This window comes from Neolamprologus brichardi, chromosome 14 (assembly GCF_056152115.1).
Source record: "Neolamprologus brichardi isolate AB-2024 chromosome 14, ASM5615211v1, whole genome shotgun sequence".
Taxonomy (NCBI): domain Eukaryota; kingdom Metazoa; phylum Chordata; class Actinopteri; order Cichliformes; family Cichlidae; genus Neolamprologus; species Neolamprologus brichardi.
In genome coordinates this window covers 39,165,172-39,183,391 of record NC_142117.1, presented here as the reverse complement: position 1 = coordinate 39,183,391, position 18,220 = coordinate 39,165,172, and the positions used below count along the sequence as shown (strand labels likewise).

The window sequence follows — 18,220 nt, the reverse complement described above, 5'->3', positions numbered from 1 at the left end:
AATATTTATAACCACATTTTGAGCCCACAAAGCTGTACGTGAGCTCCACTGCAGTGGCTCGTGCACCGCTGCGTTCACGGCGGTTGCTGTAAATTATACAGCAGTGACATATGTATGTAAAATGTTTACTGAAGTTAGTGAAACAGTGTTTGTAAGGACTATAAGGTCCATAATTACTGAGGCAGTTAGGCTGTTTCACAATCTTGGCTCAATACACACACACACACACACACACACACTCACACACACACACACACACACACACACACACACACACTCCATTTTTATCTGTATCTAGCATTTCCGAGCAGCATGTCTTCATTATCTGTGTGTCTGCAAACACTCTGGTTTCAGTGGTTTCAGATCCATTTCTCTCTCACGTTGGTACAAATTAGTAAACACTTTTTATATTTCACTGTTTTTACACAAGTAAGCAGCACGTCTTTATCAAGATCAATAAGCTGCTCGCAAACAAGAGTTTTAGTCAAAGGTAATGTAGTAATAATTAAACATTTCAGTATTATTATCCTGGCTGCTCGAGGCTCCGTTTTCTCTGACAGTTTCAATCAAAATTAGAAATGCTGCTCTGAGACTGAGAGAACTAATAGTGCTGCCTGTTGTGCAGTTCGTTTCCAAAACACGTTATTCATGGTTGCATACAATTTTAGACTGACGTGGGCCAAAGCCTAGCATAGCCTGTAACATTATTATGACCGGCACATTTTATGAGTGAACTTGGCTTTAAGTGTTAAGCAAAAAATCAGGAACTGCCAGATTATATTCAGAGTAAGTTATAATTTAAGGGGTTTTTGTAACTCAAAACAGGGAAGGTACGTACAACAGGAAAAAGCTTTTGTGTTTCTGTGCATGGAGTGAAGCTGTGGAACAGTTTGAATATGAAATTGAAGCAATATCCAAACATAAAACAGTTCAAAAAGAGTTATAAAGATATGATCTTCTTGAGCTATAAAGAAAAGGGAAAATGTTGAAATTAAGTGAATGTCACTATTTAGAAAACTTCATGATGTGATATTATAGTATATATTATATCAGAAATCTGTTCACTATTTTTATTACAGATTATATCAGTAAGTGACTAAATATTGACTGATAACTTATGGCAAAGGGGTGGGATTAAATAAGTGTGTACTTCTTCCCTCTCCCTTTCGACATGTAACTGAATCAGAACAGAAGCAATATTGAAATGTATTAACTTTATTTTGTATAGTATCTTTTTCTCAGATTTTCTTTGCTAAATGTACCTGTATATTGTTTACATGATTGAAATAAATTAACAAACAGGCCCAAATACAGGAGAAGGACAGCTGAGAGTGGAAAAAAATCACAAAAATAAATACTGCCAGATTTTCAACTTCGGTCTACAAGAAAATAAGAAGATCATGGGATTAGCCTCGATTGCACTTTGGACCTATTGACGGGATGCGCTCCGTCCCTTGATGCATGTACACTTTCAATTTCTGGTTGGGCTGCTTGGGTACAAAGTAAGTTTCATCATCAGATGATGAGCTTCATGTAAACATCTGCATGGAAACTGGATGCCTGGACTTCTCTGCTTACTTAGACCAAACCAAACCCTGAATTATGTTGGAAAATATGTGAAGTTTTATGAAGGATCACATAAGAAACAACATTTTTTAGTTGTTTTTGAAACTAAAAAACTATTCAAAAAGTTTTAAATAGTTTAGAAAGGACTTTTACATTTTCATAATATTCATGGCTGTGTGGTAAAGCTGACATTATCTCACTTGTAATGGTTCAGATTGGACACTGTGACTGGCCGGTTCTGTGCTCCAGACCACATGTTTGATACCCCTGGACCCATGCAACGAAGTATAAAAAAAACCGTGTCCACACTTTGGCCTGTGAAGAGTGAAAGCAGATATACGGCGAGATATCGAGCCAAATGCTTCAAAGTGTTCCTTGATGATGTGATAAAGAAGTGGCGTTCCTCCTCCAACCACAAACAGGAAGCTCATGAAGCGAGCAGTGTCAGTGCTTGTACGACACTCACCACGAGACCTCTGAGCAGGATGGCTGCAGTCGCACAGCTCTGCTTCTCCCTGCTGTTCACTCTCATCAGCAACATTCATGCAGAAGAATTTATCGCCATAAGAAAAGAAGGAGAGTCTTTACAGTTCAAGCTCCCAGATCAAAACAGCTCCTGCATCACCTCCAGACGTGTTGGTGAAGATACTCTGGTCCTGTGGAACATCTCTGACCCCTGGAACAGAAACTTCACAGTACATGAAGACCTGACAGGACGACTCTCATTTCCTGAGACATTTCATGGTTCTCCTTCATTTACTCTCAACAACCTGACCCACTCAGACTCTGGACTGTACCAAGACGTGTGCTGGACTCAGGGCAGCGTGACATATGAGAGAAACATCAGCCTGACTGTGTGTAAGACAGTAAGGGTAGAAGATATCACAAGTACTGAAGACACTGTAGACGTACAATGTAAAGGAGCAGGTGAGAATCTGACGGTGCGTTGGATCAGACATTACGAGGACTGGAAACAAGCCATGCTGAGTAGATTTGAAGACAGAATTTTGAAGGTGAATAAAGTCCAAGAAAGTTTCCTGGAGGTGACAAACACATCACTTCTTCATGTCTTCAATCAACAACATACTGTTTACATCTGCCTGGTGATGAACCAACAGCAGTGTGTGAGCGCTTACTCTGTACGTTTGTTTAAACAAATAAAGGAACGTTATGCTTCAGAGGGAGACACAGCTGTGCTGGAGTGTCCCTTCATGGACCCCATTCATGACCAGCCCCCAGTTTGGATGAAGGAAGCAGGTTCCTACAATACTGATCAAGAAATTGGTCGAAACTTCTCGCTGGTACTTCCATCATTAATGTTAAATGATTCAGGTTACTACTACTGTGTAGGTGAAACAGTAAAACATGTGTACTGGCTTTTGGTGTGCCCTAAACTTGGTCCACCTGCAGTAAAGGTTTTCTCAGAGGGAGATGAAGTCACTATGAGATGCTCTGATGATTGGAAAAATAGTACTTCGGGCTTTATGTTCATGAAGTCGATCCAAACAGAAGACAAAATTGTGTTCGATGATGAGTTCTGCAGTGACAATAGAATCACTTGTTACGATGACAGCCTGATAATCTCTAATGTCTCACTGGAAGATGCAGGAGCGTATGTGTGTGTAGGTTATAATTTAACGTTCGAGTATGAGTGTTTGTCACCAGAAAAATTTGTTCTGATCTACAGAGAGCCCTTTGGGGTTTACTCGACCTTCTACAGAGTCAGGTGGATACTGCTCAGCAGTCTGCAGGTGATGCTTTGTGTTGTTGTGGTCTGTGTGACACAGAAAACCAGGAGAGGAGAGCAGCTTTCAGCTCAGACACACACTTAATATGCTCATAATAATAATAATAATAATAATAATTATAATAATAATAATAATAATAATAATAATAATAATTATAATAATAACACATAGAAGTGAAGAAATCAAAACAAAAACAAACAAAAATATTATTGTAGATATGAATCTGTGACCTGACTGGACGGTTCAGTCTCTTATATGATTATATATTTTAAACATTTTGCCTTTTTCTATCTTTCGACTTAATTCTTGTTTATTTCTGCTCATATTTTATTTCAGTTATAATGATTATGTGCTTTTTTGTTTTATGTGATTTGATGTTTATCCATATCTCATTCATGTATCTCTCAGAGTATCATTTTGAATATTCTTCTGTTTCTATCAGTGATCAGTTCGATCTATAATAAATGTTAGAAACCAGTTGTAAATGTATTCGTTCTTCACTCTGATGTGAATCATTATCATCTCTCTTGGAAAATGTATTTTGTTATTGTGTTTAAGAGCAGATTCATTACAGCACCATGTTCATCTGCACTATATTGTTTTCATTGTTGTGAATAAACATGATTGTCTGATACAGCAAACACTTCATAATATGGACGTTACTGCTTTGATTGTGTTTTTATATTCTCCATTTTTGTTAGGAATCATTTCTGAAATAAAAATATCTAAATCTAATTTAACAGGCTGAACGTTGATGCTCTTCTGTCAATGACTCCATGATGATTTTACATTTTAATAAACACACAATCCTCATATTTCAGTGCAGGATGTAGAGCAGAGTATATCAGTCAACTGGATCAGAGCTCATCAGCATTTTGAACTTAATATGCAGCCAACACACTTTAACACGTGTCTGATGTAGAGTGAAACATATCATGGAAAAATGGAAGACGAGAGAAGCTGCACATGGTTATCATCATTTATTTATTCATTTATTTTTTTGCCTGTCCCATTTGGATCTTTAGCCATCAGAATTGTTGTTTGAAGGCCAAGAAAGATGCCATGTTGGTCCATTTGATTGACCTTTATTATAATTGTGTATTTATTTTATTATCGGTTGTTACAGACGGGACAGACATGACTGGGGGATAGGACAGGGAGAAGGAAAGAAGGAAAGAAAGAGAGGGAGAGAAAGAAAAACAGAGGGCAGAAGAGATGATGAGAAAGGGGGGAAGGAACAAAAAGAAAAACAAACACCTGGATCACCTGTATGGAGAAAAAAAACAGAAGAGAAAACAAACAAAGAGCAACATAATAAATACATGTTATCATCATTTATTATTATTTTTATTTTTCTATTTTTGGTGGTGGTAGAGTTTAAATTTTTTAAAATTCGTTTATTTTAATTAATTAAAATGTTTTAATGAAAAACTATGAATTTTTTTAAATGGTAAATGGTAAATGTCCTGTATTTGTATAGCGCTTTTTACTAGTCCCGCCCAGGGACCCCAAAGCGCTTTACACGTCCAGTCATCCACCCATTCACTCTCACATTCACTCACTGGTGGAGGCAAGCCACAGCTGTAGCCACAGCTGCCCTGGGGCAGACTGACAGAAGCGAGGCTGCCATATCGCGCCATCGGCCCTTCTGGCCAACACCAGTAGGCGGTAGGTGAACTGTCTTGCCCAAGGACACAACGACCGAGACTGTCCGAGCCGGGGCTCGAACCGGCAACCTTCCGATTACAAGGCGAACTCCCAACTCTTGAGCCACGATTTTTAGCGTCATTTTTTTAAAATCTTCTTACTTGATGATAGTACGTTTACTGCACATAGCTTGGAGGACTGTGCTGAATCAACTCCGTTCACTGAGCAACACAAAGGCCTACCACAGCCGGTGCACGGCATTGGTGCATGGGGGTCGTAGTGCAAGATGTAATAAAAGAATAGAGTCCAAATAGAAATGCACAATCACCAACTGCTGCACCTGTAAGAAAAAACAAACATACAACAGCTGGAACACAAAAATCTGAAAATGCACAGATACATAAATCAACAATCTTCTCCTGCAGCAGTCAAACAGTCTCGTTATCACACCTGCATGAAGCACTGTGTAAATGACGGCATCTACCACGTGCACGCGCTATTTCTCCTGCATTGATTGTTTGTGTGTGATAACAGTCTGAAGCACAAAGCTGTACGTGAGCTCCACTGCAGTGGCTCGTGCACCGCTGCGTTCACGGTGTGACATATGTATGTAAAATGTTTACTGAAGTTAGTGAAACAGTGTTTGTAAGGACTATAAGGTCCATAATTACTGAGGCAGTTACACACACACACACACACACACACACACACACTCACACACACTCCATTTTTATCTGTATCTAGCATTTCCGAGCAGCATGTCTTCATTATCTGTGTGTCTGCAAACACTCTGGTTTCAGTGGTTTCAGATCCATTTCTCTCTCACGTTGGTACAAATTAGTAAACACTTTTTATATTTCACTGTTTTTACACAAGTAAGCAGCACGTCTTTATCAAGATCAATAAGCTGCTCGCAAACAAGAGTTTTAGTCAAAGGTAATGTAGTAATAATTAAACATTTTAGTATTATTATCCTGGCTGCTCGAGGCTCAGTTTTCTCTGACAGTTTCAATCAAAATTAGAAATGCTGCTCTGAGACTGAGAGAACTAATAGTGCTGCCTGTTGTGCAGTTAGTTTCCAAAACACGTTATTCATGGTTGCATACAATTTTAGACTGACGTGGGCCAAAGCCTAGCATAGCCTGTTACGTTATTATGACCGGCACATTTTATGAGTGAACTTGGCTTTAAGTGACTTACAGGTTTCTTTGAAAAACACTTTCTTATATCCAGGTTCTTCCTTTTTGCTGCCATCCTCCTCTCCTACTTGCAGGTCCTCACAGTGCAGGCTTGTTGCTGCTAAAACTAAACAGAGCTCCCTGAAAGGCACAGCCAATCACATTGGCCATATTTGTCACATGAGGTAGAGAACGTCATTTAAATCTTTCTTCACCGCTGGTTGAACGAGACGTTGACAGATTGTTTTTTTCTTTCTATCGCGTTTGTTTTTCTTTACTTGAAGAAATCAAATTATTGGTGGGGCCATGCCCCCTCTGTCCATGCCAAATCTACGCCCTTGGTCTAGTACATGGTTCTGTTGTTGTAATGATGCTCATGTCATCCATGTAGGCCCTAATGGGAGGAAGACGAAGGCAGTTAGGCAGTTTTGCAATCTTGGCACAATACACACACACACACACACACACACACACACAAAGGATCCCCAACTCCCTCATATAATTTTGTACCTCACTAAAGCGTACACTAGATGGCACTGCCTCCTTGTCTCTCCATTTCACTTTTGCAGACTTGAACGTGGAGATTAAGTATCTGCTGACAGCTGCCCTTTCTTCATTTTAAAACGCTACCAACAAAGATAACCATGGAAACCTTCAGATATATGATTTGTAATTCAGGACGTTTTTTTGTCTCGTGAATGCCGTTGTAGCTTTGAGTTTAAGAATAGTAAATGAATCCTAATTCCTGATTTCAAGCTCAGTATGTTTACCACACTATAGGTACAGGTTTGATATTTGTTGGCTAAAATGATTTGTATTAAAATGCATTCACCAAAATATCTGCACTGGTTAGTAATGCCTACAGATACTGGCAGCAGGGATTAGGAAAAAAATCGAAATAAAAATTTAGATAATGCAATGAAAAGTGCAGTAGTAGAAACTGAAGGCATTTCTTAACCTCCTAACCTGTAGAGGGAGCTGCTCTTCTAGCTTAATGTTGTGAGTGTTGAGTTTATGTCTAAGGGTAGAAATGAGTACTTGCTTCGAACATGTTCACTTAGTCGTCATTTATTAGGCACATACAGCTAAAATTAATAGAAACCTACTAAAGTTGTTGTTTGTGATGCATTTAAACTATTGAGTACTTGAGGAGGCTGTTCCAAAGTTTCCAATGTGCAACTTAGTAAAAACTCTGAATCTTGGGGCCACTTAAAGCCGTTGGCTCACTGACCAGAGTGTGCCAGGTCTAACGGATAACCCGGGGCCAGCATTCAAGCATTTCTAAGTAAGCAGTAAAACGTTGCTTCTTCTCTGTGGAGGTCATGTGTGAGGAGGTATAACACAAACAAACAGAAACAGGAACACTAGAGGATCGATTTCTCCGTTTGAGCTCCAGAGTCTGATGGCTCTGAGAACAAATGACTATGAACTTTGACATGCTTGGGGTTATAAAGGAACGTGGACACTAAAGCGGTGACCTTTTATTTGGCCTTCTTATTTTCAGTGCCGTGGACTTCAGCATGTTTTGGTCGAACTTTTAGGGAAACTTTTGTTTAATATACTGAAAAGTAACAAATACTATTAAAACACTTTTTGTTGTGTTTATTAAATACCAAAAAAGTGCTAATAGCTAGTGTGAGGGACCAAGCAGCCAAAGCAAAGAGGACACAGGCAAAAAAGTGTCTTCAAAAAGGGTTTTCTTTATTTTAACCCTCAAAAAGTCCAAAATTAACAAAATTCAAAACATACTTAGCAGGCCCATAAAAGAGGTCAACTAAATATAACTCTACAAAAAGGAATTTCCAAAAACTTAAACAAAACAAAGTGAGACACAACTTAACTCACAAACTGACCTAATTACAAAGACACATGAGGGTAGCTTTTATAATGATTTGGCCAAACCATTTACACACAATAGGGGGGAAAACAAAAACACACTAATATTAACTAAGCACAGAATAGCCTAACTAAACCTAAAACACCCCTGCTCCTGGTGAGCCCATGGTTGGTCCTGCTGAGCAGGCATTGTGTTCCCAGAGTCCTCAGCCACGCCTTTTGCCCAGACAGGAAACAGCCACCGCCCAAACCAGGTAACTCAAAGAAAGAGAAACATAATTAATATAACAAAACATTTTAGAAAAACCACACAATGTTACTATGTGCGCACCTCATAATACCAGTGTTGGGTTTAACCAAATGATTAATGAAGAAAACTGCAAAGCAAACTAATAAAGTAAAAAATGGACTAATTTACCCCTGTGTGGCTGATGCCATCACAGCTAGAAATGTTCCTCAGACGTTTTGCATCGTAAATACTACTACTTAAGGATTTTTTGTTACAGAGGAATCAGATGGAATCAAGGCAGGGCAACTGAAACAGGCTGCATGCCGGTTGTCATCATTTCTTTAGGGATTAATAAAGTATTTTGATTCTGATTCTGAAGAGGCTGGGACATATAGGGACTCTGGGGGTGGCATTGATGTGTGTTAAGTTTGTAGTCTGGTGAGAGCTGGTTCAAAAGACAGAGTATATTGCATAAGCTGAGATGATGGGAGGCAGGTGAGTAGGCTTGGAGCCAGGAGGAGAGACCATGTGTTGTCTTCTTATTTCTCAGATTGTACATCCTCAGTTCCTTTCCTCATCTCCTCTCCACATGTATTTGCCACTCCCCCATTGGATACAAATGGATGAGGTAGGAAGGAGAGGAGTCAAATAATGGGCGTGGACGCCAAACGACATTCTCGCTTTGATGTCATGGACATTGTTTATTCCAGTCCACTGCTACCAGGGCTGGACTGGTAATCAAGAGAGAGAGAGAGAGAGAGAGAGAGAGAGAGAGGTAATGATGGGTCACAAGGATAAAAAATGCCAGGGCTGATTTTTTTTGTCCAGTCCAGCCCTGACTGCATTTTGTGATGAAAAAATTATCATAACACAAATGGATGAAATAGTTGATTATTCTAAATATCTAACAGCCTACAACTTATGAATGGAAAAATAATACTCATTAAAGACACCAGGAAGTTTTCCAGTGGCCAGTTTAGCAACAGCTTTTTACAGACTTGTTTTATGCCACATGAAATACAGTGTTAATTGTATCTTTTTACTATATCACTTTGGTTTTTATCATATAGAAGTTATATTAAATCCCGTTTTTATGAGTTCAAGGAAACTTTCCCGTTTTAGAAGATAAATAGTGGACAGACAAACATCTTTAATAACAATGTGCCACTAGCTGCTAAAGACAGTGAAAATGTCAGGAAAGCCTGCAGAATTGCATTTGTCACAGCTTTACAGGGTTACTACTACTACACGTGCAGTCTAAGTGAATACTGAGAACCATCGTCAACATACATTTCTCAGAGTTATGAAAGCACTTTAGTAACTGGTGTTTAAATGTCACATCTCAAGCAACTGAAGCAACATGACTTGAGCAAATCTACCTCCCACATGATTTTGACTTGAGCCATTTGTTTGCTTAATGAGACCCTCAGTTCCTCTGAAATCACAGTCCAGCAGCCAAATAACATTCTTAACTTAAAAATACACAGTTGTGCCTCAGCATCACAGGTGACACGTATTTATGCTTCTAAGTTATCCAAGTTTGCTGTTTAATTTTTGTGAGCATTTCAGGATATTTGATGAGAGCCATCTGCTTATTAGGACACCTCCTTGAAACAGCCCAAGCCCGTCCATTCCCTCCTAAGCTCCCCCGTTAACCAATAATTCTTCTTTTTCTCTCTAAGCTCAGCACAAACCCTTCCCTGCTGCTGAATTCTCCCAAATCACTTTATCCACCCATATCTGTCCACACACAGGGAAGCCACCCCTCACCCTCGCTCCCAGGCTGATTCCAGTTTATTCCCATTCAGCTGCATTAGCATACAGATGTTAGACTGAAAACGGAAAGCAGGGACACACAAAGGGGCTTCGTGGCCAGGAGGGGCGGGAGGGATTGAGGGGCTGCACAGGGATGGCCCTTGGCCTTTTTAAGGTCTTGCAGATACACACACACACACACACACACACACACACACACACACACCTACACACACACACACACAGCCACGGGTATTGAATGGTAAGTAGCCCTGGGGGTTGTGGGAGCCTGCTCCTGCCTCACTTTACTCTTATTCATTTACCAGAGGGAAATCCTCAGCCAGCCCACTGCTGAATGCCCACACACACACACACACACACACACACACACACACACACACATGCAGAGAGAGAGAGAGAGAGAGAGAGAAATCCCCAACTCCCTCATATAATTTTAAAGGACAGAAACATAAGAAAATATCCAATATACGATTATTTTCACCCTGCCAGTGTCCCACATGTGAATGTGACAAGGCTGAGAATGTGAGCGGGAATAATGAAAATAAATTTTTTTTCAACTTGGACCGAGATTGCATGTTTAATTCTAGCAGGTGATTCAGGTGTAGCAGCAGGTTCTGTGGTTTAAGCTGCAATAATGCACCAGAATGACTCGAGTCTGTCCGAAAGGACAGTTGAGTGTTTCCACTTAAAAGACGACAACGATAAATATGTGGAAATGAAGTATCACCAACACACCGTGCTTTTCAAATATGAACACAATCACAAATCAGGCCCCGCTGAGCCCGTCAGGTGTGTTTTCACTTCTGGAAGTATTTGTAGGTTGCAGGACACACGATGCCCAGTTTTCTGGACAGTTATGATCTCTACTCTCAAATGGGCTCAGTCTATCATCACACTAAATTTGTGTGATCTGGCAGGCTAATACCCTGTGAATGCTCAGTATCACACAGTTACAGTTATGCTCTTACATGTGGCTCAGCTGGAAAATGTAAAGTAAGCACTGGAGCTGCAGTGCACTTCTGCCACTCTGGAGCCATGCAGACAATGTCTGTGAGACAGCTTTTTTAAATGCCCAAAAAAGATAAATAAAACTGCTGTATTTGTGTGTTACACACACAAAGTTTCACACTACTAGCCTCATTAGCATCTCAGTCCAGAGTGTCAATGTGATCACTATTTAACTCTTAGAATTAGAGGAAGCTTAGATAACGTCCATCAAGTCTGTCACTGATTTCTATTCAGGATCATTCGAGTGCCATGTGTCATCAGCACTTGTGTTTCATTCACTGTTTGGTAACTTTTACTATCAAAACTACTTGGTTAGTGTGACGAAACACCAGATAGACATTTTGCAAAATTCACCATATTGTGCATGAAAAGTCCAAAACTGTCTACAGTGATTATTAAAATATGGGATTGTTAAAAATAAAATAAAATATTATTAAAATAGTATTTTATTATTTTTTTATATTATCAAAATGTGGCCATTTGTGCTTTTAATATTAACCATAGCTTGTACAAAGAGCATATGAGGTCTGGGGCAGCACAATGTTGTGCAGGGAAAAAAGAAGTATGTAATCATCTCATTAAAAATGGATCAGTATTGATTTTTTTCTGTATATTTTGCTTTATTGTTTTGAATTCAGGCATTTTTTCCCTACAGTAATAGTTTAATACACACACATATATACAGAGTGAGAGAGGGAGAGAGGGAGAGAGAAAGAGAGCGAGGGGAGGACCTCAACTTCTGCTCCACTTTGTGTGAATAGATGGAAATCAGTCACAAGTATCTCAGTGCCCCATTGTGTTCTGGGAAGTCTTTGTTCGAGCATCTGTTGCCCAAACATTCTCCCCAGTGTCACTCACTCTAAATTGGTCTGTTCAGACGAGTTGCAACAAAACTCACTCCCCTTCCCACAGAACACACTCCCACACATAAACACGCACACAGAGGGGAGGGCTGGGAGATTCCCTAAACACAAGTAGGAGAAAGAGTTAATCTTTGTTCCTTTTGTTTGTGAATGAAACACAGATGATTGTAAAAGCTCTAAAAACAGTGGCGGGATCTTAAAGCGATGCTCGTGGGAAAGCTTTGCCCAAAAACGAACATTTGAGTTATTGATTTCCTGCTCAACATGCGCTTTTATTTTTGCCATCGCCATTCACTCAGGAGGAATTTGTCCTCAGTTGCTCAAATTTTATGCAGAAAAACAAACGCTGAAGGTGTAAGCCTTTTTCCAGTTGCTTCTTCTGAGTGTTAGTCAGCACTAAAGCTCTTCTCTAATATTTGCATCGCCTGTTTTTATGTTTGAATATAAAGATGGGAAAATGGATTAAAAAACTAAAGGTTTTTGTTGTTGTGATTGATTAGCAAGCATTGATGTATGGATGTGAGAATTCTACTGGAAATGTTGGTGAAGTGAAGTAAGAGTTTACGTGTTTATGTGGGAGAAAGGTTAATCTGAAAATCAGTCTTCAATAAGGTACTTTTTGCTTTTTGTAATCATAGTTTACATATTAAATAATTGACTAATTCTTAGATTCTGACCTTAAGAAGGTATGCTGACAAAAGGAAACAAGTGTAATGAAATTCAAGATAGAATTCTTATTTTTTCAAGGACTTTTATTTTGAAATAAAGGTGGACATATATATTAAGATAAAGAGCTAGCATATCAACATAACCCATGGAATGTAAACAATAGATGCACTTAAATTATGTAAATCAAAAACACGCATTATCCAACAACACAATATAGGTTCTGCTTTGAAAATCAAAATAAATAAGACTTTAAGTTAAAAGTTACAAAAACAGCTCGCTGTCAAGCCAGCAACAAGCTACAGCAACAAGAAGCCTCTCTGGACTCGTCAGGACAGGTCGGAGCCTTTTTCATGAACAAAAAAAATTAAAATCTGGCCTAAATTTTATTTGAACTCGCGTGATTTCACCTGCCGCTCAGAGACTTGGCAAGCTAGCGTGCAACAGAGGTCGACCAAACACATTGTCATCAAACCAACTCGGATAGATTAAAGTCAACTATAAAACAAAGGTCACTTTTTCACTCGTGTATTTCGATCACAGGAGAAAAAGATAGCACACAATTTTGACCACGAGACACAACGGTAGGACATTACCGCACTTTTCACACATTACAAAAGATGTTTTCCTTCTCTTGGTGGTTTTGGTGTATCTCATAACGTACCGCCATTTTTATTTGCCACTGCTGGCTCACACCAAAGTCTTTTTTTCGCTTTGTGTTTAACAGGATTTATCAGTTGAAGAAAACGTTACGTGGATCAGGACGTGAGGCTTAACGGAGAGGAGAGTAGACTCGCTGTGCGCTCACACCGACACCAAATGGCAGAGGATGCTGGAGAAAGCACTGCACTGCTTGTGGCGCGAAAGCTCAGCGAGTCTTGATTTCTGTCAGGCCTATAAGCCAGTAAGGCAACATAAATACAGAATGCCAAAATGTTTCACGTCCTCCTTCCCTCTCCTCTCCGCAAGCCTTCTTAAAGCTACTGGAAAGTGTAAAACCAAGCAGATGGACAAAATGAATGCATAAGTAAAGCGTAATTTCTCAAGCATTATTAAGAATGCATAAACACAATCACAAAGCAAACATGACATGAACAATAAATCGTACACAAAGCAATAAATATGGCTAAAAAAAGTGTTAGGCTATAGTAATAATTATAACACTGTGTATCACCTGCCGGGGCTAGCAGTACTAGTAGGTTAGGAGAACTCTAACTTTGGTAACTAGAGTCAGTGGGATGCCTACACCTGTTCTAGATTTTGTCGCTAAAGCATTTAAAGTAGCTGACATACAATCAATCGATCAGTCAGAGGCAGCATACAGTTATTCAACCGTCTTGGACAAGAAGCTGAAGAAATACAGTTAAACTGCCCAAAATATGACTGGAGAAGTGCTGCAGGCTCGCATTGTTGAAACTGACCTGCAAATAAACCCAACAGCACAGAGCGAACAGCACTAATGTTAAATTCCTTCATAAATAAGGGTACAGGGAATTCTCACACAGAATTCCCCTCTGAGCAGCACAAGGATGAATGCTGAGCTGAGTGAAGAACCCTCAGAGTAGTCCCTAAAAATGGGTATACAACAGTATACAGCAGTAACAACGGCATGAAAAACAAGCTTAAAAGAAAAAGGAAAAGTCAGCTTAAACTGGACGAACACTGAGCAGCGCTACAACTGCTTGGATGAAAAATGCAATATGCACAAAGATAGGTACTCTGCTGGATTTAAGAGGGAACAGAAAACCCAATGTCTTAATTCTTTGTGAAAAGACCAACATCATATACTGGCCACATAGAGTTAAAACTATTAGACTACATATCCCTGATTAAATTCAGCCCTACAGTGAAACCTTCCCTACTCATCTGAAACAGAAAGGCGGCTGAAGATGGGCAGTCGTCGGCCCTCGAAGCTCGGTGACTCTGCGCCACTGGAGGAAGAGCTGAGGGAGCAGGAGGATGTGTAGCCTTCTTCAGAGAGGGAGTCAGCCGAGGAGCAGCGCTGAAGGCTGGGACAGGCATTCAGGGAGGCTGGAGGCTGCTGGGGGAGGAGGTAAGGGAGGCTTTTGGGTGTGAAAGTTGAGGTGGGACACCGGGCGCTGACAGAATCGGTCACGGCGAAGAAGCGCAGAGCTGAATCACCGCTGTCACCGGCCAGGTCACCAATGCCAGAGAAGGGGAAGGGGTAATGCTTCAGTGGGCCGGGTTCAGGAAAGAGAGGGGAAAGGAGCTCAGGGCTTCCCACGGAGGACGGAGGAGGAGAGACAGAGGAGGCCCTGGTGAAAAGGAAGGAGGAAGGCTGTGACTCCTTTACTGGCTGGAAGGTCTGCGGAGAGGAGGAGAAGCCTGCGAAGCTGAGGCTGTGGCGCAGCAGAGGAGGCCTGAGCTTCTGCTTCTGTGGAGACGCAGCAGCATTGCCGGCGTTGAGCTCATCCGCGTTGTGAATGAAGTGGCAGCGGGCGCCGTACGGACAGAAGCCTATGGTGTGGAACGTGCGGCAGGGCTCTGTCTTATATTTGGGATGGCGGTTGAGGCCTCTCAGCTCATCCATGCCGTGAGCAAACTGGCACTTGGCACCGTACTTGCAGGCCCCGCTTTCCTCATATGTGCGGCACAGTTCTGTCTTGTATCGAGTGGAGATGTGTGGTGGTGGTGGTGGTGGAGGCGTGGGTCTGGAGGAAGAGGAGGAAGCGGCTGAGGAGATGGAGGTGTTACTGATGCATAGGCCAGGTGGGGGGAGTAGCAGTGGTGGGGACAAGTTGGCTGCTTTGTCCTCTCTGCCTCCCAAACTGTTGCCCTCGATCATGCTGACCGAGCGGTCAACTCTGAAGGGGATGTGGCTGAGCGAGGAGCGGGGAAGCTGGCCCTCCCTGCTCCACTGCTGGGTGGAGGTCACATTTAGGCCCCAGCAGGCTGACTCGGTCATCTCAGAACTGCTGCTGCTGTTGAACTTGGAGTTTGGGAGGGTCACAGGGCAGAGAGAGTGACGTCGCTGGAAGCCGAGCACCCTTTGACTGTGCTGCTGCCGTTGCTGCTGGGAGCTGGTAGACGAGCCATCTGTCGGCTGCAGGCTGCGGAAATTCTGTTGCACAAAAGGAGAGAGGAGAAGAATAGATGAGTGCCGTGCATTCCTGGAGCGCTGGAGCGGCGCTTGCAGGGCCAAGGCGAGCTGAAAGGAGATTTTAGAGTTGCAGCTAAAGCCAAAGGTCTGCTCAAACATCTCTAAAGTTGCACAAAAAAAATTAAAAAATAACACATAATTTAAAAGAAACAGCAAACAGCGTGTTTTCCTGTCACTGTTTCATTAAATAACATTTAAAAATTGCCAAAAAAAATTAAATGAAGCCCCAAAATCTGAAAAAGTTAACACGTGACTCTGTAGAGCTACAACACAACACAACTACAGATTGAACAGCTTTTAACACCATCTGAATCTGAATTTTCTACAAAATATTAAAGTTTAAACCACACTCATGCTTTAAATTAGACAATAAATGTGTAGCTTTTCATCACTTTATGTTTTTAACACAAATAAATGAGTTTAATAATTTACTCCTAATTCAGCTCGTTTCGATCGGTCTCTCTCACCGTGCAGAACTCCTCATCTAGTTCCAGGAAAGGTGTTAGAAAGTCGGAGGGCATGGTTAGCTCCACCGTCCTCGCCGAGTCAATGAGCTGTTGTCTGATCTCACAAGGATATTAAGCACAGAAGTTTTGGGGTCCAAAGAGAAGGAAAAACAATTCTGAAAAAGCTCAGGAGTAAAATTAAAAAAATGTTTTGGGGGAAGGAAAAGGAAAAACAAAAGTAGCCCAGTCTGTTGTGAAGGAGACAAGAAGTTTGGGAAAAGAGCAAAGTGTCCCCAGGAGGAAAGTCACTCAACCATCTGTTGGAATCTCCTTAAATAGTTGGGGAAACCCACCCACCTCCTGCCTGTGTGCTTCAGGGGGCGGGCAGGGAGGGGTGTGTGTGTGTTAATGTGCGTTAATGTGTGTGTGTGTTTGGGGGGAGGGGGTCCTGAATTGTAATGGGCAGGGAGGGCTCAGAGAGAGGAGGAGGGAGCTGAATGAAGCTACTTTTCTACCCATTCATTACCAAATCCTTTTTTTTTTGGGGGGGGGCTCTCATTTTGTTTAGGATCAATACAGCTGAGGAGTTAATGATAAACAACTTGTTGTCATAAGGGGAAAATATGAAAAAAGTATATCCGTATCCCCCCCATTTATTTATCCAAGACGTTTTTATACATCCGTTCTTCTGAGATGATGACACAATTTATTTGATAATTTCACATTTTATTTATTGTTTAGCTACTGCATTAAAATAAAAATTCATATGGATTCTGGGTCTAAGTTGACAATAGATTAAAAAACATTGTTAAAAAATGTCAGAGTGAATCATAGTTACTTTCACATTAGCAGGTTGTCCTTAATAATGGCTCATTCACCAGCTTAAAAAATAGCATGGGATTTGTTTATGAGCCTGATTTAAGCCTATAAGACTTCTTAGTACTTTTTATTTTATTTTTTTAATTTTTCCTTCTTGGTTTAGATTTGATCTCGTAAAGCACCTTTCTTGACTGGTATGCTTGAAGTATGCTATATTCCCATACTTAAGAAGAACATTCAGGTAAACTGAGTTGAGCGATCTCACATTAGCTTCTTTGTGTGTGGGGTCTGGATGTCTCCCATACGTCCTTTTCGTCTGTCTCTGAGTCTAAATTTCATTTATGTTGAATCCAAAATACCCACCGGTGTAAACTGAGTTTGAAGGTGTCAGAAAAACAAAACAGCCCTTGTGAACCACACCAAGTTTTGTGAGTCGTTTAAGTTGTTCAAAGATATCCCAGAGGTGTTACTGCTCAGTCATTTCAGGTTTTTCCAGAAAAAAAAAAGAAAGAACAAAATAAAACAAAAGAAATTGTTTTGACCAAATGTTGCCACCATCACTGAGCAGTTTCAACTGCCAAAATGTTCTCTGTCAGTTACTGTCACGTCTGTGGCCTCACATTTATGAGAGATAAGAAGTCGTCCTTACATCTGGGTCAGTGGTGAGTTTTCATCTTCACAGATACTGTTGCTGTGCTGCTGCACTGTAGCACTGTGGACACTGCAGGCACATTTCAGGCAGCGTTAGTGTCGTTGTCGGCCTGTGTGAGAGTGCAAAGGGTTTAAAAGCCACGCAGGAAGGGTGTGACAGAATTTCAAATGGGTGATAATGGTGCAGATTTTTAAACAATTGTTTTGGGGGAATTATTGATAGTGTTCTTTTATCATTCATCTACAGGTCTGTTCATGTTTACAGCTCGAAAAGGGCTGTAGATGACTGAGGCACAGATGAAAAGGCAGGTCAGTGTTCAGGCCATAAAAATAGCTTAAAGACTGAGTGAAATACCTGAATGGTGAGACTGACGATTGTGCTATTTGCTGCATGAAAATGCAAATGTCCTCTGGAGCTCACATTAGCCTGTTTGGAACCTTTTTTCTATATGCAGTAATCGCTAACTAGTAATCATCACACGTGTTGCCTCCTTTCCAGGCAGCTCTGTCGCCTCAATCACAAAGAGTATTTCCAGTTCTGCAAACGCATCTGAACCAGATTATTTCCTCTGTTTTCCACTTCTGTTTAAAGACAAACACCAAAGCTCACATATAAAAATGGCTTAAGAAAAAAGCTACAATTACCAAAGTGCATTAAAGTAAGAA

The 18,220-nt window shown here is 40.8% G+C and overlaps 2 protein-coding genes across 2 annotated transcripts; one reads left to right on the top strand and one right to left on the bottom strand.

Annotated features, from left to right (window-relative positions):
* The first annotated feature begins 2,051 nt into the window (after positions 1-2,051).
* Positions 2,052-6,714, top strand: LOC148099671 (uncharacterized). The gene is made up of 2 exons (XM_087851692.1): positions 2,052-3,317; positions 6,709-6,714. The coding sequence occupies exons 1-2, from the start codon at positions 2,052-2,054 to the stop codon at positions 6,712-6,714; spliced, it is 1,272 nt and encodes a 423-aa protein (XP_087707818.1).
* Positions 6,715-12,582: 5,868 nt separating this feature from the next.
* Positions 12,583-16,374, bottom strand: sb:cb81 (mRNA decay activator protein ZFP36L1). Its single transcript, XM_006801237.3, has 2 exons — positions 16,106-16,374; positions 12,583-15,599 (listed from the first exon to the last, which is right to left on the bottom strand). The coding sequence occupies exons 1-2, from the start codon at positions 16,157-16,159 to the stop codon at positions 14,376-14,378; spliced, it is 1,278 nt and encodes a 425-aa protein (XP_006801300.2). The 5' UTR covers positions 16,160-16,374; the 3' UTR covers positions 12,583-14,375.
* Positions 16,375-18,220: the final 1,846 nt, after the last annotated feature.